We start from the raw sequence: 24,149 nt of genomic DNA on the forward strand, positions 1-24,149 counted from the left end.
CAGATTAAAACCTGCAAATCAGGAGGAGAAGCCACATCCACTCACATTCACTCCTCACGTCCCCACCACCCACCTCCTTTCTTCCATCCCTTTTCCTTGCCTATTGTTCATCTAATTTTTCTGAAGTCAGTTCAAGAAAACCCAGTCTCTGATTAATTTCTCCCTCTTGATTTTTGTTTGCATTTCTTGTTTTGTTTTGTTGGATGTTTTAATTAAGCTTATTTGGATTAGATTTTGTTTTGCACTGCGTTTCCTTTGCTGAGAGGAAATGAACTCAAAGGTCGCTGTAACATTACTTGCACATCTGGAGAATGGTTACCCTCTGAGGAAACATGTAAGCCAGATATAAGGTGTGTGGAAAAGGAGTTTGTGCATTATCATTGTCTTGAAAGAAGAAGCAGATTTTTCAATGTGATTATTGTTTGGAGAAACCCAGACCAATGCTGTCACAAGTTAGGTCAAAAGGGCCAGTCATTATTCGCCAAATTCCTTCGGGGAACAACTTGGACAGCACATTTAGCCATTGCTGAACAATGCCAAGTAAATATAAACAATTACTGTAATATATAATATATTAAAATTGGTTGTATAGTGCTCTCCCCAAACTAAAAGTATCCTTGAGTTTAAAAGAAACAATGCCACGTTTTTAAGCCAGGTGATTTTTATTAGCTTATTAGAGAAAGTAAAGCAAACTAGATTTGAGGTACATTGTTCACACAGACAGCAAGTAACAACCTGACATATTCCTTAATCTTGGATTTAGTTGGAGAAACATTGGGATAGCACCTCCCTTCAGCAAAATATAAAGGTTGATAGCAGTGCAATCAAAGTGTCGCAGCAGTCCCATTGGGTAACACACTCTATTGGACTGGCTGTTGGGCATATCGGGGACAAGGCGGGAGACGGGCAGTGTGTAATGGGATGAGATAGGCTATCTTTATTGTCAAAACATAAGAATGAAGGGGGGAAAAAGATACAGATTAGCTTTCCTGACAGTCGGCCGTTTGAAGTCGGTGCCAAAGTGCATTAGGGGCTCTTATTCCCTCGGTTGTACGCTCGCAAATACAGAACCACTGACAGGAAAAGGCGAGACTTGCCCGCTAATCAACTGATAATGGGTCACACTGTCCGTTTGTCGTAGCTGCCCGCCATCCTGCGTGCACACTCACGGCACACTTGCTTCACACAGTCGACTGTTGCAGGCCTTTGTTTCATTAGGTCAGGGTGAATGGCCCTAAATGGCTGTTGAGGACTATAATATCACAATAGTTAATTATTCAAGCATATACTGTCTGATCTTTACAATGTAAATCATGTTTTTTGGGTCAGGTTTACAAAACAAGGTACGCATCATGCATGACCTTTGACCTGCTTGTCTGGGGCCAGGAAGTCCCACCCTTTTTATTCTATTGTCCACTTCAGAGCAGCATCGCCTCAAACTCAGCCCTCTGGCGTTCGTTTTGAAAGGCCAAATCAAGGCTGAGCAAAGCAGCTTGAACCTGGACTTGGTGTATGCTGATGTCCATCAGTTTGTGTTCTTAAAGGTCTCCTACTATTTTTAGGCATATATTATTGGTCTCAGATATATACAAATATATAAAAAACATGTCTCTGAAGTGTTTTGCTCAAAATACCAAACAGATCACCGCCCATTCTAGCCATGCCTCATACCCCTCTATTTCAGGCCTGTTAGAGAAGTGCTGATTCTGGATAGCTAATTGAAAACAAATTACTGAAAAAAAGAGGGGGAGAGCTTATGACTGCTCAGAATTCTACCCTAAATGCTGCCGTGATGAAACGCCATACCATGTTCAAAACCACATCAATGATTATTTCTGAAACAGTATGGAGCTCAAATGCTTATTTTCTTGCGAGTGTACTACTAGGTGAGTTCCTTTTTTAATTTCTTGCTTTTCTACACATACTCTCTCCAGTACAGCATTAGCTCTGAGTGTTAGCGATGCTTGCTAATGTAAACAAAGACCATATTACTTCCAAAACACGTCGTGCATTGTTTCTGATAGCGATGTTTCTGATAGGGCCGTGAGTGTAAAGCATAGACTGGTGTAAAGCCATCCCACATTTCTGATATTACGTCATATTGGACGCAAATCTGGATCAGCTCTGTTGTACCCCTGTTTTTAGAGATTTGGGTACGGGGGAAAAGAGAGAGGGTTTTGTTTTCTGACACTGTGTGAGTTCCCTGACACACCGGGCAGGGGCGGACTGGCCATTGGGAATACCGGGAGTTTTCCCGGTGGGCCGGAGGGCCAAAAAAAAAGATTTTTATTTTTGTTTTTGTTTGCCTAAATCCTACCGGCCCACATTTGTAAGTGTTCCGGCCACTCCCTTTTTTTTATTTTTTTTTGCTTACCTAAATCCTACCGGCCCACATTTGTAAGTGTTCCTGCCACTCCGGGGTTGGCAGGGAAACGGGGTTCAGGGGGAGTGGCTGTACCCTTAGGATAGAAAAGGGGGAAGTGACGTCTGACTCAGAGGTTGCGCGGCTGTGGAGAAGAACGTGTTGCCCATATTCTGTTACTGAGTTTAGGCTAGTTAGCTAGCAGGTTTATTGTTTTGGGTGCAGTCACTTTTGCCTCCACTTGCTGTTCAAATAAATGTTGAAAAATGTAAATCTGTTTACAGTTCTGTTTCATATGGGTGTTGAGAGATGTATCCATAGATTTAGTCCCTAATGTTGCTCTCAAAGTGCACCAGATTGATGCATTTAACTTCAACATTTAAAAAGAAAAATCTTCCCGGGGGAGCATGCCCCCAGACCCCCCTAGAGGAGGTGAGGTCCACCACCTGCCCACACCTCCTGTTAAATGGTCTCACACACATTGAGGATGCTTCCTACACCCATGTTTTATTCCATGCGTCAAGTCAGGCAAATTGGGTCCAAATGTTACTGCGTCAATGATCTGTTAACATTAAAATCAATAAATATATGCTGTAACTATTTTGCTCTAGGGTAACTCAAGGGTTCAGGTAATGTGATTACTATATGAATAATGGTCCAGAATAACATTAGGGTTTTTTGTTAAGTAACATACTTTCGTCGCCGGCCGGCCGATACATGCCGCGCATTAAGTGGGCCTGTCTGTCAATTAATCCCCGGGCCACTTTTTTTTCCCCCAGTCCGCCCCTGCACCGGGGACACATTATTTATGTATTAAAGACATCAAAAAGTGCATTTTGCATGACAGGAGACCATTAAAGGTGAGGTGAGTAACTACAGAAACTCAGTTACAATACATTTGCCAAGAATCATCCAGCGTGTGCAGCCACATCAGAATGCACCACCCTGCCTCTTCCTGCACTGATAACATGGTGAGAGACAGTTGGGCGGTGTAGTGTTGGGCAGAGAGAAACGTGTGTGTGTGTGTGTGTGTGTGTGTGTGTGTGTGTGTGTGTGTGTGTGTGTGTGTGTGTGTGTGTGTGTGTGTGTGTGTGTGTTTAGGAGAGGGGGGTGGTTAGGTGTCAGTTCCTTGACTTTCCCTTTCCTCTGCCTCCATCTGAGGAAGTGAATCCTGCAGAGTGTCTATTCACTGAGAAACAAGACAAGCACTTGAGATGTCAAAGCCAGCATTATTTCCCAATCTAATTTCTGTTTTAAAATGACTGTCCTTTAAAATCCTGATCTACTAATTTTCTATCCTATATACTTGCTGATTCCTTTTTCTATTTTAGTGTTCCTGCCAATCACTGATAACCCCGCAGAAGAAGAAAAACCCAGCTTGCAGGTGTGATTTGTATTGACCACGAGCTCAGGTGCATTCAGAGGCGTCCATTTTGAAAGAACAAAGCAGGGTAGGCTAACCCGAGCAGGATATATCTCGTTTTCTGTGCTGTGTCTTTGCAGGAAACCCAAGCGTTCCCTGGGCCATGTACTCCCATCCTGAAATAGGGGAGTGAAATGCTGAAAGCCAGAAGGAGACAGGGGGAGGAAGGAGGATGGGGGCACCAAAATAAAAAACTAATAAGAATGACTTTATTCCCATCTCCAGCCCGCAGATGTTTGCTTCCTTCCTTTCCCTTTCATGTCTGATGAAAATCTCCTCTCCTGTTCGGCTTTGAAGAGAAACATTGGTGCGGGTAATTGTAGTTATGAAAGTGTTTGTTGCTTTTTTTTGATTGAGTCATTCCCTGCATTTGTCATGAAGGCTGATATCTTTCATCTGTGTTGCTTGGTCCAGACTTGAGCATTCTTCCATGTTTATCATAAGGACAGGAAGATGCAGCTTCGCCTTGCCACCCCTCCCTTCAACATCCTGGGATCTTCTGGAAAACTTCCCTAACAAGGATGCCTCTCCATGGTCATAGTGGAGCTTAGTGACCTTTGCTTTTTCATAGATAAAGCTATTTTAAAAGAATACGTTGTCCCCAAAACTATCAATTGTATATCAATGAATCCCACTGTGTTACCTTGCATTTCTGAAGAACACTTTGTTATCTCACATGCCTCCAGGGTGAACAGAGAATCCAAAAAGAGGAAAGACTTTTTGATGAATTGAAGTAAAGGGGGCCAGTTCAACATCAGCAAAACAATATCAAACCATCCATTTACTAACTCTCACATAACTTGTGCAGTGTAATCCCATTTTTCACAAGAACATGCATTTTCACTTAAACCTTGACATTAAAAGCTCATCGCATGATAGAGCAGGCTTACTGCTCCTATGTGGGAGTACTGTTTATGTGGAAGACTTGGATTAGTAGTTGTGTGAGATAAACACAATAACGTTTTTTTGAAAATAAATCTTTATTGTCCACCAGTGTAGAAATGTATCTTCAGCTCAGCAAATAACACAATAAAAGGGTAAAAGAGGGTAAAAAAAAACAGGTCACATTACACGATAAAACATCTCATGTCAATGTCTGTGGCTTTATCACTTTGTGCAGTTAAGAACATCGATTTGGGATTAAGAACTTTTTAAACATACGTTTTACGTTTACATGGACTCTTTAGCACTGATTAGAACAACAATTGTGGGTAATGAAATATTCCTTTGAGTGCTGTTTTAGATCACTCACAGTTGAATACATGTACAGGTGTTTTATATAAATCTGTCTGTGCTCATTGGATAAAAGAGTGTATTACTGGGTATCTACTATTGCTTCAATAAGATGCTTCATCTTATGCAATCACAGCAAACTGCGATAATGCACAGACTCAAAACGATGAATAAACACAAGTGCAGCGTTATTGTGAGTGGGCTATAGATTCTTTACAACAAAGTAGAGAAACTGACCGTGATGCACTGAGTCAACATCAAGCGTTCCAGGAAACTACAGTATGACACACTACGACCTTTTAATCTGCCATTAATTTAAGCTTCCGTATGTGATTACACATGTCAGACCCCTGAGACACCACGATTCCTCTCTTTTCTTCTCCCTCATTGGAATTATCTGAACACATTTTATGACTCTCCCAGCTATTGTTCTGAGAAAGATAAAAATAATATGTTTATGTGGACAGCGGGTGTTTCCAGTGGTGGAGGTCTAGGGTTTACAGGGTTCAGGGGGGTCAGGCTGGCTCCCCAAACACAGGAAGGCAGCACCGTAAGTCTCATCCAGGGGTGTCAAGGCTGGACACTTGTTGTGTTCCCTCATAGACCCTCACCTTCAACTGTGTCTATTAATAACATCAGGGACATCACAGTGACCCGTCCACTTATGATGGGTGGGATGAGCTGACAGAAGCAAGGGCATGCTGGTTTTAAATGATTAAATTGTCATGAGTAGTTTTGTGTAGCTGTAAATATACTGCATGTTCTAGAAATGATAATGTGTTAAGAAATAATTTTGTGTAAATTGGTGAGTATAATCTTGATGTGGAAAAGAGTCCAAAACTTTAACTTAACTTTAACTACCTTTAAATATGAAATATTGTGAGGAAGGGTCATTGTTTTAAGTAGGCTAATCATATGTCCTTTGTAAGGTTGAATTGGAGGCGTGTGCTGTAGAAGTGGGAGCGCGCAGAGGAAGGGAGGGCAATCTTGTCCGGACGCTAATAAGACCCAATGGCTGGTGCAAGGTGGCGAGGAGCTCTGAGACGCGACACAAGACGGTGGACGAAGGAGAGGAAGAGAGGCAGGGAAAAAAAATCTTAGGAGAAACTTTTCTGGATGGAGCGAGAGGATGAGAGCGCCGCGGGAGTGTCTATAGGAACTGCAGGGAGCCGTGCGTGGGGCTTTTAGCGTGCGTCATTTCGTGTGTCACGTCAAAGGAACTGCTTGGAGCGAGAAGCGGTGAGTGACTGACCAGACACACCCGAAAAACACCTGCGGCGAGTACGTCAGGCACCTGCCAAGGACGTATGCGAATGTTTGTGGCTTAGAAGCAGCTGATAGTTGGCGATATATTTTGGACAGAAACCTTAAAGATCTAGTGAGTCTACTTACGTTTTTAACTGCTGGGGCCAAAGTTCATAAACTCTGCATGTCAGCCAATCAGGACCTTTCTTTGAGCTATGACTTTTGTTCAAACTGTACAAACCTTAAGAAAGTCAGAACAAATATCGTTTTTGACAACTATAAAACTCTTTCTTTCCAAGAGTAATACAGTAAATATAACTTCCTGTTCTTGTTGTCATATCTTCATCAGCTCTAGTACCACATGATTTGGAATGGACCAAGATTTGACCCTCATTCACATCACACACCTGGACCCGGGGTATCACTGTGATCCGCTGACTCCTGGGAGCCCCAACCCTCCCCAATGAAACAGTCATGGTGGGCCCGCCTGGCACAGCTCAGCCTGCTCGCTGTGTGGACCTGCATGTGGCTGGTCCAGGGATGCGGACCGGGCCCTGGGTATGGTGTCCGCTCAAGGCCCAGGAGACTCACAGCCATGCACTACAAGCAGTCTTTCCCCAACTTCTCAGAAAACAACCTTGGTGCCAGCGGGAGAGCAGAGGGCAAGATCACACGCAACTCTGAGCGCTTCAATGAACTTGTGTGCAACTACAATCCAGACATCATCTTCAAAGATGAGGAGAACACCAACGCAGACCGCTTCATGACTAAGGTGAGACTGGTGTGGTTTATCCAGTTCATTTATCTAATGTTTTAAGGATGTTGTTGAATAGGATGATACACTGGTTTGCTTGTTTGTAATAACCCCAAGTGATGCCCATTGACAGTTGTATTGCAAGTAAAATAAAATAGGCATCCAAGGCAGAGAGTAACCTGAACTTTTTCAAGCCAACCACTCTTCTGGATGATTGTTTAACTACATTTCATGAAAGGATAGGCAGCAGTTCACGGCTCACACCCTGCCACCCAGAATGGCACCTTATCAAATCATTCATTGTTAGCCATACCTGCTCTTTGCCAGGCTCCTAACACAAACAAATGTTCCACACAGTGTGTAGTTTTAACAAAGTACCCCCTCCCTTTTCTTGAGATAAGAAGATCAGGATGTAATTCAACACTACCTCTTAAAGAGACTGCCTTCCCCTTAAGGAACACTTCCTTTTAATCTTTAACCAAAGTCTTTGTTAATGGAAATCAAACTATTTATATGACAGGTTCTCAGGGCCACTTGAACTTAAATGCCTTAATGTTTACTTGGGACAGGTATCCAAATTCAAATCTCCTACCTAGAAAAGGCTATCTTGGCATAGACTTGCTTTTTGACAAAACATTTGAAATGCCACACTGCTGAATATGACCACAGGGTTTCTAAACACTAAGATGTCGCCCTGCTCTCGATGCTGCGGCTTTCTGTGATTGTTTAAGATACAAATGTGTGTTCCTTCCCCTCCCTGTGTGATTGTATGTGATGGAAATCTGTGGTCGTTTATCTGTGCCCAGTTTGAGTGTGTGTATGTGTGCCTGTGCCCCTCTTTTGCCCAGATGTGAAAGACTCTCTTTGTGTGTCATTTGGATACTCTGAGGGGTCGCCTATACAAAATTCCCGCCTGCTGAAGTAACGGCACTGTCGGAAAAGCGACTATTGTAGTTCTGACAATGAAACGCCTCTCTTCAATGGCATTGCGAGAAAATGTACCCAGTTTGTTTTCTGTCCCTCTCGCTTTCTCACTCTTGCTGTCACATTCCCATGTCATGCCCATACATTCCTCCCCTCTGCCCTCTATCTCTTTACTCCCAACATCACCCCGCCGCTACAGCGCTTTATTCTCACCCAACCCTTTCTCCCTCAGTCTCTCCCACTTACATCCTCACCACTTTTCTCCCAACCCTATTTTTTTTTTAACTCACTTCGCAAGATTTAGGTAATCAATTTAATGTCACAAAACCTGCCATATCACAAGTCACAAGAGAAATATGCGTTAAGGAGAAGATGGTGAGTGTATCACTTTGGTTGCTGACGTCATCATTTTTTAAGCTTGATATTTGTGACAATGCTGACACAGTTTGTACCATCGTGGGCAGCGGGGGTGTTAAGAGTCACTCTGCACATTTCTGATCAAATGTCTTGGGTGAAACCGAGAAAACTCATGCCTGGAACAAACTGGCAGAGAATGGCCTTGATTATACTGTCACCCTGTAGAAAAGGCCAAGGAATGTGACAAACTGGCTACAGTAGCTTTGTTCTGTTACTCTGATTGTTGGAGCAAGGTTGAGTTGGCCTTTAGCAGAGTAAAGGAGGAATTGTGTGATGATGCCAGCAGACAAACAATTATAACTTAGGAGACAGAGACGCTGTAGAAATATGTATTTTCTTCTGAGTTTTACTGAAATCTGTCAGTGCACTGAGGTGTAGAGTAGGCAAACATACTGCAAATACTTCTTGTACGTTTAAGCTGTGCCATCCAGCATGTTAATAAATGATTACAAGGGTTCCTTCAGCTTGTGTGAAGTTCAGACATGCCTTTCACTGTACATGGCCAATGCTACGGATCGGTGGAATAAAAATAAAATGAGTCCATAAAAATGAATCAATAATCCTTTTGTAATATGTAATTTAATGTACTTGTATATCAAAAGATACAGAGAAACACACACATCCAACATACAATGCATTTTAAAAGGCAAAATAAAAGAGACAAACATTTAGAATGAAAGGTTAAAATTGATACAATCCACACATTATACGCACAAAGGGTACCATTGAATATAGATTTAAGAACTAAGGATGTTGAACAGTACATATTTGCTATTAGAAAATGGCTATATTAATGTTTTTTGAAACATATTTTGCTATTAGAAAAAGAAACATTATCATATGAGATAGGAAACATGTTAGACTGTTGTTGTGATGAATGAGTTACCTGATTTGATCCCAACACTACACCTTTCTTTAGAATAATGTTATACTAGAGCCTGATTGATAGTGGAACACTTTTTTCTTATAGCATAACCAAACAGGTTTGATAAGGATATCTCTGTATGTACTGGGTGTAAAATGATAGACAATAATTTAGAATGATCTGTGGTTTGTAAAAGATCCAAAAACATATTTTTCATCGACCCACATATTATGTGCTCATAGCAATTTATCTTTGATATTGGCTAATTTATTCGTGAATAATTCCAAATTTAACACCTCCCCTCTGTCTCCTTCTGTCTAGCGCTGTAAGGACTGTTTGAACAGGTTGGCGATTGCAGTGATGAACCAGTGGCCCGGGGTACACTTACGTGTGACGGAGGCCTGGGATGAGGACGGACACCACCCTGCCAGCTCTCTGCACTACGAAGGCCGGGCCGTGGATATAACCACTGACGACAGAGACACAGACAAGTATGGTCTTCTCGCCCAGCTGGCTGTGGAGGCCGGCTTTGACTGGGTCCACTACGAGTCCAAATATCACATCCACTGCTCTGTAAAAGCTGGTAAGTTTAAGAGGGGAGCTTTCATAAAAAATAATGCCGTGTCAATGTGTTCAGTGGTGGAATAGTTAGTTAGACCCTTCACCTAACTAAAAGTACTAATACAGCTGGGAAAATTCTCCAGTTCAATTTAAACTCCTGCTTTGAAAGGCAATGAAAATGTGTAATCTAAAAAGTAAAAGTTGCATCAATAGAAATACAAAAGTAAAGTACAATTACCTTGAATTTGTTGTCTACTAAATGATTGTAATTTCTAACTCTGGTCATATTACATCACTTCGCTAAATGATGTATCAAGACATTTAGGACAAAAAAAGGATAGGTTATATCATCTTGACTGTTTCTGCTAATCTTCCTGCAGATCACTCTGTTGCTGTGGAGAAAGGGGGCTGTTTCCCAGGCTGGGCCCGGGTCACTGTTGCTGGAGGGGTGCAGAAGAGCCTGTCGTCCTTGGCTCTTGGGGACAGAGTCATGGCCCTGTCTGCGACGGGCAAAGTCGTGTGGAGCCAGGTCCTTTTGTTTCTGCACCAGGATCAAGAAATCTGGTCTACTTTTCTGTTTCTGGAGACAGAAGATGGTCATAGATTGGCCCTCACTCCAAATCACTTACTCTTTTTCGCCCCCCTTTGCAGACTCCACAGCAGTGAGTATCAGGCTCAGTTTGCTAGCAGAGCCAAAACAGGAGATTGTGTTCTCATCCATACAGCTCAGGGTCAAGTACGTCCATCGCGGATCATCTCAGTTTCAGTAGAGGAGAGTGTGGGTGTGTATGCGCCCTTGACAGAAGCTGGAACTGTGTTTGTTGATGGGGTGCTGGCATCCAGCTATGCTCTGGTGGAGGACCACAGACTCGCACACTGGGCATTTGGACCTGTGCGACTCCTCTCCTCATTCAACCAGCTGCTTTTGGGGGAGACAAGAAAAGACCACCAGACCACAGACAGTGAGACAGCTTGCACTGAGACTCCATTTCATTGTAGCACTTTGGCATACAACGCAGGTGTGTATGTGAATAATGACACTCTGAACAAACAAGATGGTCGGAGTCAAACTCTGAGGATGGAAATGAAAGAGAAGCAGACATCAAATGTGCACTGGTATGCTAGATTACTATACCGTTTTGGATGTATCTTCTTAGACTCAAGCTCATTTCATCCTTAAAAGCCTAAAACTATACTCAGTAATCATTGCACTGTTCAATGTTAAAGCTCTAAAGCATTCACCCTAACACTTCCTTATTTTCTTCAATAAATGAAAGCACTGGAATGGCTTGCTTGCTTTTTTTATACCCATGTTTGCATTGTAAACTATCATAATGATATACCTGAAACTACTTAATTCATATTTTATAAGAGATGACAATCTGAGAAGGTTACTGTAAAAAATGATATTGAAAATAACTGTATAATGCTCTATTTGTACATCATGTTATTTCTGTTAATTATTTGGGTTATATGTGTAAAACATATATCTTATTCTAATGTGATAGGAATTAATTTTCCCACAACAATAGAAACTTTATTTTTGTACTTTCTGAATCATAATATATATAAATGTTAAATTGTATTATAATAATTACAATCCATATATTGTATGTCACATGTCATGCCATAAAATCAGATTAAAATGTCATTTTATCAAGCAACAGCCTGGTTTTCTCAGCTTTAGTCTAAATTGTGTCTGTTAAGCTGATTTGTCATTTGCTTGTTTAGCAGAACTGAGTGTGAAAAACCTGAGATGCATGCACAAATATATTTCCCTTGGTCTTAGTTGAGCATTATGTCTCAGTGTTTAAGAGCTCTGTGGAAATGAAGTCCAGCAGGCTCGCAGGTTAATGAAAAGCCCGGACGTACTTAATATTCCGCATACTGTGCCACCTTGACTTTATCACATAGCTACTTCAAGGGAGTGTTTGCTTTTCTTACAATCTTAAAGGACACAGTTTTTCTTTTTTAGCAATCACTGATCAAATTGGGTCACAAGTATATCTATTGATGGTGTTGTACAGTTCATTGTTCACATAACTTTCTATGGTTACCAGTCCCTATGTACACTTTTTACACAACATATGTGCCCTATTCAAGTTAATATTAATGGATTTAGTCTACTTTTAAAAGGTTTATATGTATGTGTAAATGCCATATTCAGGACAGTAGTATAGGGTTATACACCCTCTTGTGGAGAAAGCTGATATCAAGCCTGAACATTTCATTTACAATAAATGCGCTTGTACATGCAATAACAACTCTAGATAATAAACCGTAGTTCAACAAACTTTGATTTGTACTTTGTATTACTTGTAGTATATTAGTCAATAAATACAATGAGGTGGATTAAAAACAAAACAACATGTTTAACTGAAGTATTCAACACCACGTTATCACACCATGAACCTAAACAGGTCCACAAACTGCATTATGTTTATTCAGAGCTGTTTAAAGTCAATAACTGTTACAAATACTGAGCACTCAAACTTTATTCTCTTCTTTAGGTTTATGTTCTGTTGTAAACATATGTGGAGTACTGGAGGGGATTATCCTTGAGTTACAGGAGGCAGATGGGAAAGTACCAGCTCCACTGACCGGCCAATAGGATCAGCTGATGTCCTAATACCACCCTCTATTTACATCCATCAGCCAATCAGTCACTGTCTTCCAAACCGTCTCAGCCCCCCAAAATCTAATCCAATTTTGCCAAAGCTGAATAGGGAGTTAAGTAATCCTGTCAGGGTGACCAATAATAACCTATTTTCAAAATTAAAACCTGCACACCCCACATTCAGACAATGAGAAGAACATATTTTCTGATCTAAATATAATTCTGTGTGTACGACAATATTCATTTAAAAATGAAAGAGAAGGCTGCATCAGTGGAGATTTGTTATAAATGTGTAAATGAGTGCCACAGAAGATATTCCTGAACATTATCAAATGTTCTGCTGAAATCTGGGTAGGCTTTTTTTTTTATCATGAACAATAAAGAGTATAACTCCATATGTGATAATAATAATAATATAATCTAAGAAACCTTGACCTTGAATGACTTTAATCATAGTAACAAGTTACTCACTGACTAATCCAAAGAACAATTCTTTTTTTTTAAAAGGGGGAGAAAATCAAAGTCAATATGAAACCACATTTATTCTTCAAAAAAACTAAAGGATGGAAGGACAGGACTGTTTAAAAAAACAATATCTTATAGTATCATTAGGAATGGATATCTACCAGAAAAATCTATAAAAATGTTAGGCTCCTAAATAGAATGTGTGGGTGTGAATCAGCATTTCTTAAGTCTTGGATTCTGGTCACATTTGGAAGACAATTCTTTATTTAGCTGCATGCTTTAGAAAACCAACTGCATTCATCCGGTTGAAGAATTCTTGTAAAATGTTATCTCTTCAGCGGTTTCAACGGAGCCCTGGGGCCTTTAGATGCCTCTGCACATATGCATTACCAAATATTTTTTCACAGTGCAGGGTCAGCTGCAGATCACCCACGCTGCAGCAGGTGCCCCAGCATGTGTTATCACTGACATAACCTTTACATTTGGGACAAGTTTTGAGTTATACCACAAATAAGTAACTTACCAGCAATTTACATTTTGTTCTCTGGAGAATGACAAGGGATAACTGATGTGACTGTAACCTGTGACCTTCTCCCAATAGGACAGAGTGTTACCTAACCTAGTTTTGTATTAGTTCACAATATCATTCCAATGTCATTCAAGTTTTCCTGGATGTACTGCTTCATGCTTTTTGTTCACGGACCATGAAAATATGATATGGGGAGGTTGGTGTTGTGATTTAAGAAGCAGAAAAATAAGAGGATTTCTGAAAACTTAATTAAATGTAATTTTAGACTGTGCTGTTCAAAGGTTTTGATTGAAGCATGCATTTGATTTGGCCCTAATCTGCAGAACCATTGAAAGTTGCTGCTTGCAAAGTCACGCAGTCACTTGGTTTACCTAAAACCTTAAACATTTAAAATTGAGCGTTCTTGAACCCATCCTTCGGAGGCCCCCATGCCACAGGGGGTTTCTCACAGTGATAAGGCAACAGATTGACAGAGTAGGCCAACCTCTCATCCCCACCGCCATAGGATCTTTATAATGTTTACCCTCAGTATACTTTATGATTGCTTCTTATCTTAGTTGAAGACTAAGGGTTGATAAAAGCTGTACAGTGTTGAGTGGTTTTTTGGGGGGGGGGGGGGGGGGGGGACAAAACAATGTTGCCCCCAGTCGCACGGGATACAGAAACAGCTCTTTTTGCTCAATATGATCAGTGAATCTGCTGAAAACTAGGTCATGGTTTATTTCACATCCCTGTAGTTTAAAGTAATCTATAAATCATTTCGCTCCAGCCAAATGCGCAATGCATAGCAGTATGGTAACAGTAGGAATAAGTAATTAGCAACCACGAAGAAGTGCACAGTACACATTGTTTATGTTAATTACAAAATGAATTTGCACTAAGAATTATGATCCTATTAGAAGTCATTAATATCGGTCCTGATTTTCAAAACAGATGCATTTGTCCGTCCGCATATCAGAGGGGCTTCGGTTCTACAACCATAACAATCTGATGAAAAATGGCTTCCCTGGATCTGAAAATCTAATGAGTTGATATCATATATCCACCATATTTCAGTGGTGGGAGCTTTCGAGATTAGACCCGTATGTTGTATGCTAAATATCATATTGGCACAAATAATCCATAACTACACTAGAGCTGTAACACGGTTTACTGTTATCTAGTGATACATACAAATGTTTTTATCGTTCTTTTGCATGAATAATTTGTTGACGTAGTTGTTATTAGCTAGCTCTGCTAGCACTCGGCTGAGCAGCAATGTGCAGAAGCAACGCAGTTCAGCAAAGTGAAGCGATGCTAGTGTCCCATACATGAGTACTACAAATACAAAGTTGAGCTGCACATTTAGGCAGATACATGTTTGCAGTGGACAACAACTAACAGTAAACAATATTGTCTTTAGTCCCAACAAAGTTTTGCACTGTAGTTTTAGCATGCACTATTTTGTGCAAACTAGTAAATTAGTAGCTTTAACAACCTAAATTCCAGAACAGAGCAGAAGCTAGCTCCTGTTAGCATTCAAGCTAAATCCACCAGCAGGAGCGAGATATCTGGTTAGTTTCTGGATTCACAGCTTGATGCTGTGGAGCCTATGAATGGACTGGTTAAAGACTTGTGGCGTTGTTTTATAGTTCCCCGGCAGTATACGACCACTCTACACAAAGTTCGATGTGCTGGATAGCAAGCTAACCATAGCATTATCCATCTAGTTAAGGAGCTAGCTGCACTGCCTGCCTTCCGCCGAGGTGCACTTCCCCCACTCTCCCTCCAGCCGGCTAGCCGCAGCGTTAGTCCGGTACATAAAATGAAGCGACCATCAGCGTTTTGGGAAGCTGTGTGGCTGTTTGGATTTTGCTGATGTATGAGGAGACGATATTGTTTTTGTGAGGTGAGCTTGTTTTTATTATGGCCTCCTTCAACTTCTTACAACAGACATACCTAAAGACATATCAACCCTGACCTTAGACCGGGTAATGTTAGCTCTGCTTCGGTAACACTTAGCTGTTAGCTTCAACCAAATGATGGGGTCTACTTGCTGGAGAACTAGCTATGTTACCTGGGTGCTAACTTTTCGTTGAAATATGTTTTACGCTGGCTGTGCCCAAGGTATGATAACAAGAGTAGCCGGTTAACATTTTAGAAGTTCATTAGCGTGTGTATAAGATAGGGTGTATTTCTCGTAGTTTTACGTCTTTGGGACACTTTGTTGCTACGTCACCATTGGTAGATGTTGGCTTTTCCGTTTCAACCTCTCGCCGGTGAGACGGACACGGCTATTTGCTGGACGGAACCAACCCTTTGAAGTCGGTGTTTACATTGAGGAATAGTGCTTAGCTTTGCAGTTATTCAACTGTACAATCTTATTAGCTTCTGCCGAGGCGCTGAAAATAAATAGCTGCTGCTTTGACCGACATTACAAAACAACAACAAATACATTAAAGTTAATTTGTAGCGGTAACACTTTTAACGTTAACTTAGCTAGCATGGTGTTAAGACGGTAACTTGGCCATCATGTCATCCCTTTTGCTCTGATCAGTGCCAACTTCATTTTAGAGACAAAGCCGTTTCACTATGATTATTATACGTGATTTAGCACAAGGTTTTTGTAAGACTTGGTTTTGACGTTAGTTTGTTGTCAAGAAGAGAGTGCGTTTCCAGTATTGCTGCCACTGAATGCGTTTGTTACGAAGATGTAACGTTAATGCTTCATAGAGAAATTAATTTGTCCATCAACTCGGTTTGCATCATGGCGTTCACGGCTTATTTTGCCATATGCCAAACAGCGTTTACATGTAGATCCAGACATGGTGTGTGTTAGGTGAAAAGGGTCAGTATGTTGCATATTACCTGGGGAGTTTTGGCTGGACATGCGTTCAAAAACACTACTAAATGATTATGACAAAGATGCACTGTAATTGATTTGGCGTAATAAATAAATACATTCTGAACTTCTGAAAAATAAATAATCTATTCTATGGGTCCTCGGTTGGGATCTCCTTGCTGCTGCTTCTGTGATAATGAAAAGGAAACACGTCGAAATGTGTGTGTTGGCTCACGGGATGATTTCACGAGTATGGTGGCACAGTTTCTTGTTGTTTTAAATAACAAAACACTGCAATATTTTCAGCTAGATTTATATTTCTAAGCAACCGTCACACATATTGTCATGTGAGCCCATTTGATCAGGACATACAGCATGGCATCACTGACGGTTTTGTCGTCATCTATATTATTTTGTGACATGAGATTTAAAGCTATATAAACACATATTGGCCTTTCTGTGATATAGGCCTACTATGAGTAAAACACACCATTCCAATGGAAGCTGATCTGCTCATGTTTAATTGTCGTCTGTTAGTGGCGTTTACACGTTCAATAACATGACTATAACTATCTATGTGAATAACATAAAATGGTGATACAGCCAAGTCTTGCATAGTTTATTTGACAGTATTATTTGATAATGTCGTGAATCTCACAGCGGAACCATGAAGCGACCGATAAATGTTTTGCACGAAAGAAGCTCCGCTGCAACAGGAAGTTCTCCATACGGAAGTTGTGTTTTCTTTGTGTATCCCGATTTATGGTTGTTTTATTTGGGGAAAACACCATTTTAGTTTTATCATTGTGTGCTTTTTCACGCTGCCGTTTCACCGATTTGGACTATGCATTGCCTGGTAAATGATAACTTGAATTGTTTAAGCGGTTTCCGAACAATCTGTGTCCTGTAACACTCGCGCTATTTTCATGAGTTTCCGAGGAAGCTCGGCTGCATTAGTGCTAGCGTTAGTCAGATTAACACAAGGAAATAATCTAAAGTGAGCACCCAACAGCCATGTTTCATTGGTTGCATTGTTTGTTCTAAATCTGTTTGAGAAAAGTGGTTTTGGATTGTTAGTGAGGCTACTGTATACTATGTTTTGGAAAAGAAAAATGCATTTTAGGAATGTATTTTCATGATGATAGACATATGTTGGCTAATGAAAAGGACATTTTATATTTCTAAGTAGTTCCACTTGGTTGTTTACTTCATGTGGGAGAAACTCCCAATCATATGCCTTTTTAGTAATGCTTCTAACATAGATATGTTCTCTACATTCATTGGTCTGATAGCACACTCATGTCTTGCATAGCCAGTTATGAGATAAAGGTTGTTTGCATGCTGGGAACATTTTAGTTCAATTAATTAATTTCTGATAAACATTAACAAGTTGATTTTACTTCTGTTTCTGAATTGCAGATCTCTGTCAAGGAGGTCAACATCAATACGGGGGATGGACGAGCAGAAAACAAACTGCGATGAAAATGAATCTGAACCAACAGGTAATGTTTTGTTATTCAAATGTCACCATTTCCAAACATCATCCACTATTAATGTACACTTTTCTGCAGGAAGATAAATAATTTGCCTTTGGACTTAAAGAGAAAAGCACAGGGCTGAGAACAAAATATATTTGAATGTGTACAAATCATTTATTAGAGGAGCCAATAGCAGGCAAATCAAATTGGGGTTAGTCAAATTCACTTATTCCCTTTCTTTTTCATTCCCTAGCTGATGATAATACCCCTACGAAGAAGCTTGTCTCCTCTGAGGAGGAGTCCAAAGCCCTTCCTGCTGCCGAGGACCTGTCTGGTGCTACCTCAGCCCCGTCCAGCACACCTGAGTAAGTTATCAATTCCTATCAAAAATGTTTAAGTCGATAGTCTATATGTCAACAAGCTGCTCATTGTTGGCAAAACCAAAAACGGAATCTCTGATGGTATTTTTTTTTTACTGTACAGTGGTAGCGTCCGAGCCTGTGCGCTCTGTAACTGTGTGGAGCGGAGCCTGCACGGCCAGCGGGAGCTGAGACACTTTGGGCCGTCTTCTGAACGGCCAACCCTCAAGCCATCAGCTTCCCTACTGCCACAGCCCGGAAATGATGACCTGTCTTCCATTGGATTTTCCGACTCCTCCTGTCTGGCATCGTTCTTTGACGACTCAGGTTGAAAACAAAACATTATTTGATTATATTTTGTTTGTGTACAATAACAAATAACTTTCAGAATCAAGCATATTATAGGTTACATCGTCTAGAAATGCAGCACACAGGTGTAGAATTGGAGAAATAATGTTAGAGATGACGCTGACGCTGTGCTTTATATTAAACAGGGGGCTGTTTGGTTCATCACTGGTGTGCTGCGTGGTCGGAGGGGGTGAAACAGGTGGAGAATGAGGAGCTGGAGAATGTGGATAAGGCCGTTATCTCAGGGACACAGCGGGTAAGTTCACTGTCCATCGGTTTTGATTATATAATATCAGGAGAGAATATAGGAATGAACAGGTTTCCTTAATAAATCTTTGTTTCCATTGGTTTGTTTAAGCTTTGCGAATGCTGCAAAAGGCTGGGTGCAACCATTCGATGCCATGCTGAGGGCTGCTCGCGGTTCTACCACTTCCCCTGCTCGGCGGCCAGTGGATCCTTCCAGTCCATGAAGCAGCTGGTCCTCCTCTGTCCAGAGCACATAGACAAGGCGGAGGAGTTGGGTAAGAGAACCAGACATCCTTTTCCAAATTGTGATGTCTACTTAGTGCTTGCTCACAGCCAGGCTTATACTATGCGCACATGTTTAAATATAGTGTTGTACTATATGAGAAAATAAGGGGAAATGTATACAATAACATTGTTGAATTTAGCAAGAACTAAATTACATGCAATAATAGCTATACTCTGTTCAGCTTGTCTGCTGTTTTCTATTTCTGCTAAAATACAACAGATTAATTATTGAATCAAAAACTGAAAGGAACTTACTATTGTTACATTACATTGCATTTAGCTGACGCTTTTATCCAAAGTGACTTACAATAAGTGCGTTCGACCAACAAAATACAAACTTGAAGAAAACAGAATCATATAAGTACATCAGGTTTCATAGAGCAAAAACATTTCAAGTGCTACTCAACTGGCTTTAGGTAAGCCAGTCCTTTATTAGTATATAAGTGCTTTGTTAATAGTTCTATCGCTCGAAGTGGAGTCGAAAGAGATGAGTTTTCAGTCTGCGCCGGAAGGTGTGTAAGCTATCTGCTGTCCTGATGTCAATGGGGAGCTCATTCCACCATTTTGGAGCCAGGATAGCAAACCCACGTGTTTTTGCTGATGGGAACTTGGGTCCCCTTCGCAGCGAGGGTGCAGCGAGCCATTTTGTTGATGCAGAGCGGAGTGCACGTGCTGGGGTGTACGGTTTAACCATGTCCTGGATGTAGGAAGGGCCAGATCCATTCGCAGCATGGTACACAAGTACCATTGTCTTGAAGTGGATTCTAGCAGTTACCGGAAGCCAGTGGAGGGAGCGGAGGAGCGGCGTGGTGTGGGAGAATTTAGGAAGGTTGAAGACCAGACGAGCCGCTGCATTCTGGATGAGCTGCAGAGGTCGGATGGGACATGCAGGTAGACCAGCCAGGAGGGAGTTGCAGTAGTCTAGGCGTGAGATGGCGAGAGCCTGGACCAGAACCTGCGTCGCTTTCTGGGTCAGCTGGGGACGTATCCTCCTGATGTTGTAAAGCGTGTATCTGCAGCAGCGGGTTGTAGCAGCGATGTTTGCAGTGAAGGACAGGTTGTTATCTAGGATCACACCCAGATTCCTTGCAGTCTGAGTCGGGGAAACAACAGAGGTGCCGATGTTGATTGTTAGGTCAAGAGTGGGACAATCTTTTCCCGGAAGGAAAAGCAGTTCAGTCTTGTCAAGGTTGAGCTTGAGGTGATGAGCAGACATCCACTGAGAGATGTCAGCTAGACAAGCAGAGATGCATGCGACGACCTGGGTCTCTGAGCGGGGAAAGGACAGAATTAATTGGATGTCGTCAGCGAAGCAGTGGTATGAAAAACCATGCGGGCTAATGACAGATCCGAGCGAGTTTGTGTACAAGGAGAAGAGGAGGGGACCAAGAACAGAGCCCTGAGGGACCCCTGTAGTTAATTGACAAGGGTCGGACTCCGACCCTCTCCAAGTAACCCTGTAGGTGCGGTCTTTGAGGTATGAGGTGAGGAGGGAAAGTGCAGAGCCTGAAACTCCAAGTTCTTGAAGAGTGTGAAGGAGGATCTGATGGTTTACCGTGTCGAATGCAGCAGACAGGTCCAACAGGATGATGACAGAGGAGAGGGAGGCTGCTTTAGCCGTGTGCAGTTCCTCAGTGACAGCAAGGAGGGCAGTTTCTGTGGAGTGACCTGCCTTGAAACCAGACTGGTGCGGATCCAGAAGGTTGTTCTGATGGAGATAACGGGAGAGTTGTTTAAAGACAGCGCGTTCAAGTGTTTTAGACAGGAACGGGAGGAGAGAGACAGGCCTGTAGTTTAATATTGTATATTCTTTTATTGAATCGATATAACTGATTCAGTGGTACGCCGAAAAAAGAATTGTGGTTACATTTCTATTGGCAGTTTTATTCTGAATTTGGTTTCTTGTCTGTGAACTCTATATGCATATGCTGAAAGTTGAAAAAAAGCGGACTTTGGGACATGTCATCTCTTGAATGTTGAATATTTTCAGGCTTATAGAAACAATACCTGCTTTGTGAAACAAAACACCAGGCATCTATTCAAAAGTGGCTACTGGCTTACTATCTTGTGATTTTTGTGTTCATATGTATTTAAATTATTTTCTTTACAGCAGGTGAGGAGTCTTGGTGTGCAGTGTGTGACTCAGCGGGGGAGCTCACAGACTTGCTGTTCTGTACGGGTTGTGGCCTACATTATCATGCGGCCTGTCTAGAGATCGGTGCCACGCCTATCCAGCGGGCAGGATGGCAGTGCCCAGAGTGTAAAGTTTGCCAGACGTGCAGGTAAGAAAAACAATTCTTAGATAGTGCCTGAATGTTTTTATTATATTTCATCCTGTTTTTGTTTTGTTTTTTTAGCTTTTCTTTTATTCTTTTTTTTAAAGATGAATGTCTTTTTATTATTCATTTATTTTAGACAACCAGGTGAAGACTCCAAAATGTTGGTATGCGATGCCTGTGATAAGGGCTACCACACCTTCTGTCTCCAGCCAGCCATGGATTCTCTTCCCTCTGACCCATGGAAATGCAGAGTAAGTCACATTTGTCTTTCATCTTGGTACAAATACATTCCTCTACTTGCAAAATGTACCTAACCGAAGAAACCCCTTTTTTAAATCAGGATATTTAGGGCTTCTTTGACCATTGTGTTTACAATTTACACCTTTTTTGTCTGTTTTTTCTCAGAGGTGTCGTGTGTGTACGGAGTGTGGTGTCCATGGACTGGGTCTGCCAGGTTCGGCCCAGTGGTTTGACAACTACGCCGTGTGTGAGGGCTGCCAGCGGCACCGCAGCTCGGTGTGTGGCGTGTGCAGCAAAGCTGCCAACACATCTGTCACTCTGCAGAGCTGCAGCACATGCCACAGGTTAGTTTGATGCAGAAGCAAAATGGTGTTCAGTTGTGCTGGCTTATCGCTCCTTGTCATACAATATTTCTCATGATCTCTTAATTGTCCTAGATCGGTGCACAGTGAATGTTCTTCACCGGGGGAGCTTCCAGAAGCAAAGTGCATTTGCCGGCTTTGCAAGGAGGGTCAGCTGCAGCCTTTCACTAAATCATACACAGCAGAGATACAAACCAGAGAAGAGACTGTGGATTTGGTGGAGGCGACAATCCAAACAGATGCAGACATGGTGACAGAAGAGCACACAGACTTATCAGAGCCGGCACCAGGGCAGAAAGGTGCATCGGAGAAGGTTCAGGACGAGGCCACGACTGATAAAGAGACTCCCATGGTCCTGGGTAAGTCTGCATCATGCACATGAATGCATCTTGTTTGTGCACCTTGGCAAATAAGAAATACATTTTCTCTATCTCTTATTCTTTCCAACTGCAGCACTTAAAGCAGTTCAGATTATTTTTTCATATGATCGATGTGCTTGATTCTTCCAATGTTTTGGTTGTATCCACATTGTTGAATGCACTTATTGTAAGGGGCTGTCGCTAAAACGTAAGCTAATTAAACGATTTGAAATGTCAGGCTGAGATGTGGTTCTGATGTTAACTACTTTTGGCTTCAGGGGTGGAGTCCGCAGTTGTTGAGACACCAGCCGTTGGGGAGAAGTTGAAGCAGGACGAGCTGCAGGGTGCAACAGAAGAATCGCCTTCTGAGGCTCCCGCTGTTCAGACTGAGGCCACAGGTAAACTTGTAACACACAGTAGACATTTTTTAATATGAACACAAAGCAGTAGTTTATTATCTGTATTATGGGGTGCCGTAACTAATGATATATTTGTAAATGTTTACACTAGTAACCACGCATTCCTTAATCTTAATCGTAGATTGTGCAACAAAAGAACAGAGGGCCTCTTGTCTACCTGCTGATGAAGAGAGGGTAACAGAGGCAGTCAGCCGTGGGACTAAAGACGCCCCCGTCCAGGCCCCTCCAGCAGAGACGCAGTCTGACAACCCTAAAGAAGAACCATCACCGGTGTCAGAGCAGGGTCCTGAAAACATGGAGGTGGAGAAGGAGGATAAGCAAGAAACCACTCCATCAGTGGAACAAGAAGTACCATCAGAGCCATTAAAAAATGGCTCCAAAGTCACGCACGTCCCACCACCATCCAGTAAGGATCCACCAAAGTTACCATCCTCTCCTGCCTCTGTGGACAAAACGGAGCATTCGCCTATGGATAATCGGCAAGAAAGAAGTCCATGCCCGGACCCTCAGTCTCCTTCTCCTCTTTCTATATCAGGAGACACACAAGAGGCCCTGTCGTCTATGGATATGGAGCGGAGGTTACTACCTCACTCTGAGGAAGAGGATGATGATGACGAGTATGATGAGCAAATGAAAGGAGATGGACTTATTGAGGACATAAAGCGGGAGCCGGACGATCTGTCCTACCTGAGCCATGGAGACGAGAGTAGCAGCGGCTTTCTGGGCTCTCCAGGAGAACAAGACCCTCAGCTCTCCATGGAGCTCGGCCACTCGCACGCAGATAACCTGCTGTCTGAGACCGATGACTCGCTTCCCTTCGAGCCCCTCAGAGAGAAGGTGAAACGCAGAGGGTCTCCCGGCCGCTCGCGGGTCAAACAGGTTGGTCTTTCTTTACTCAAACAGCTGATGATGGTTTTAAATTAAGTTGTTTGTAGGACTTGACATTGAATTGGTTTGACTCTGCTTGTAGGGGCGAAGCAATAGTTTTCCTGGGAAGCGCAGACCCCGAGGAGGCGGTGGAGGGAGAGGGCGGGGTGGGAGGTCCCGCCTCAAAGCCATGGCTTCCTGCATCGACGCTTTCTTGGTGAGCTTTATGAGGTGGTCATAATCACTCTTTTCATACTTTTATTATTGATATTTTGATCTTTAACTGTTTATCCCCTTGTTCACAGCTAAGCATGACCACAGACACTGGAGTGAGTAAAGAGGAAGACGAGGAGGAAGACGACACCATGCAGAACACAGTGGTTCTTTTCTCAAACACTGATAAATTTGTCCTGCTCCAGGTACAGCTCTTATGTCATCTTTTTAATTACCCTGTGGCATAACTACAATTTCCACTTTCAAATGCACCGCAAATAGTCATTGTTTCCTCTTTGTTATATTTTCCTTTCTTTCTAGGATATGTGTGTTGTGTGTGGCAGTTTTGGAAAGGGTTCAGAGGGGCAGTTGTTGGCTTGTGCTCAGTGTGCCCAGTGTTACCATCCTTACTGTGTGAACAGCAAAGTAAGCACAACATTTTACTTTGTTTTTATGTGTATTTTTTTCACAGTATTTA

The 24,149-nt window shown here is 42.0% G+C and overlaps 2 protein-coding genes across 3 annotated transcripts in view; both read left to right on the top strand.

Moving 5' to 3' along the window:
* Positions 1-6,008: 6,008 nt before the first annotated feature.
* dhh (desert hedgehog signaling molecule) lies at positions 6,009-12,077 on the top strand. 2 transcript variants are annotated; one of them, XM_034088163.2, is made up of 4 exons: positions 6,009-6,257; positions 6,613-7,035; positions 9,545-9,806; positions 10,165-12,077. In XM_034088163.2, the coding sequence occupies exons 2-4, from the start codon at positions 6,727-6,729 to the stop codon at positions 10,962-10,964; spliced, it is 1,371 nt and encodes a 456-aa protein (XP_033944054.1). In that variant the 5' UTR covers positions 6,009-6,257; positions 6,613-6,726; the 3' UTR covers positions 10,965-12,077. The 2 variants fall into 2 exon arrangements, with proteins under 2 accessions (XP_033944054.1, XP_033944055.1); XM_034088164.1 differs by lacking the exon at positions 6,009-6,257 and adding an exon at positions 6,268-6,396.
* A 3,079-nt stretch (positions 12,078-15,156) lies between these two features.
* The window catches only part of kmt2d (lysine (K)-specific methyltransferase 2D), a 35,063-nt gene continuing 26,070 nt past the window's right edge, over positions 15,157-24,149 (top strand). Inside the window, exons 1-15 of the mRNA XM_034087193.1 lie at positions 15,157-15,283; positions 17,636-17,718; positions 17,948-18,059; positions 18,178-18,380; positions 18,548-18,657; positions 18,760-18,922; positions 21,043-21,214; positions 21,348-21,462; positions 21,617-21,795; positions 21,889-22,172; positions 22,451-22,570; positions 22,713-23,470; positions 23,562-23,675; positions 23,764-23,877; positions 23,993-24,097. Of these exons, the coding sequence (XP_033943084.1) occupies positions 17,670-17,718; positions 17,948-18,059; positions 18,178-18,380; positions 18,548-18,657; positions 18,760-18,922; positions 21,043-21,214; positions 21,348-21,462; positions 21,617-21,795; positions 21,889-22,172; positions 22,451-22,570; positions 22,713-23,470; positions 23,562-23,675; positions 23,764-23,877; positions 23,993-24,097 (2,598 nt within the window). The 5' untranslated portion in view covers positions 15,157-15,283; positions 17,636-17,669. The remainder of the gene's footprint in view (positions 15,284-17,635; positions 17,719-17,947; positions 18,060-18,177; positions 18,381-18,547; positions 18,658-18,759; positions 18,923-21,042; positions 21,215-21,347; positions 21,463-21,616; positions 21,796-21,888; positions 22,173-22,450; positions 22,571-22,712; positions 23,471-23,561; positions 23,676-23,763; positions 23,878-23,992; positions 24,098-24,149) is intronic.

Source organism: Pseudochaenichthys georgianus, chromosome 7 (genome assembly GCF_902827115.2).
Source record: "Pseudochaenichthys georgianus chromosome 7, fPseGeo1.2, whole genome shotgun sequence".
NCBI classification, from domain to species: domain Eukaryota; kingdom Metazoa; phylum Chordata; class Actinopteri; order Perciformes; family Channichthyidae; genus Pseudochaenichthys; species Pseudochaenichthys georgianus.

Excerpts from the sequence above, each read along its gene's own strand:
- dhh (XM_034088163.2), top strand. The coding sequence starts at position 6,727 with ATGAAACAGTCATGGTGGGCCCGCCTGGCACAGCTCAGCCTGCTCGCT. Across the intron at positions 7,036-9,544 it reads CAGACCGCTTCATGACTAAG|CGCTGTAAGGACTGTTTGAA; the intron begins GTGAGACTGGTG and ends CCTTCTGTCTAG. Across the intron at positions 9,807-10,164 it reads CCACTGCTCTGTAAAAGCTG|ATCACTCTGTTGCTGTGGAG; the intron begins GTAAGTTTAAGA and ends ATCTTCCTGCAG.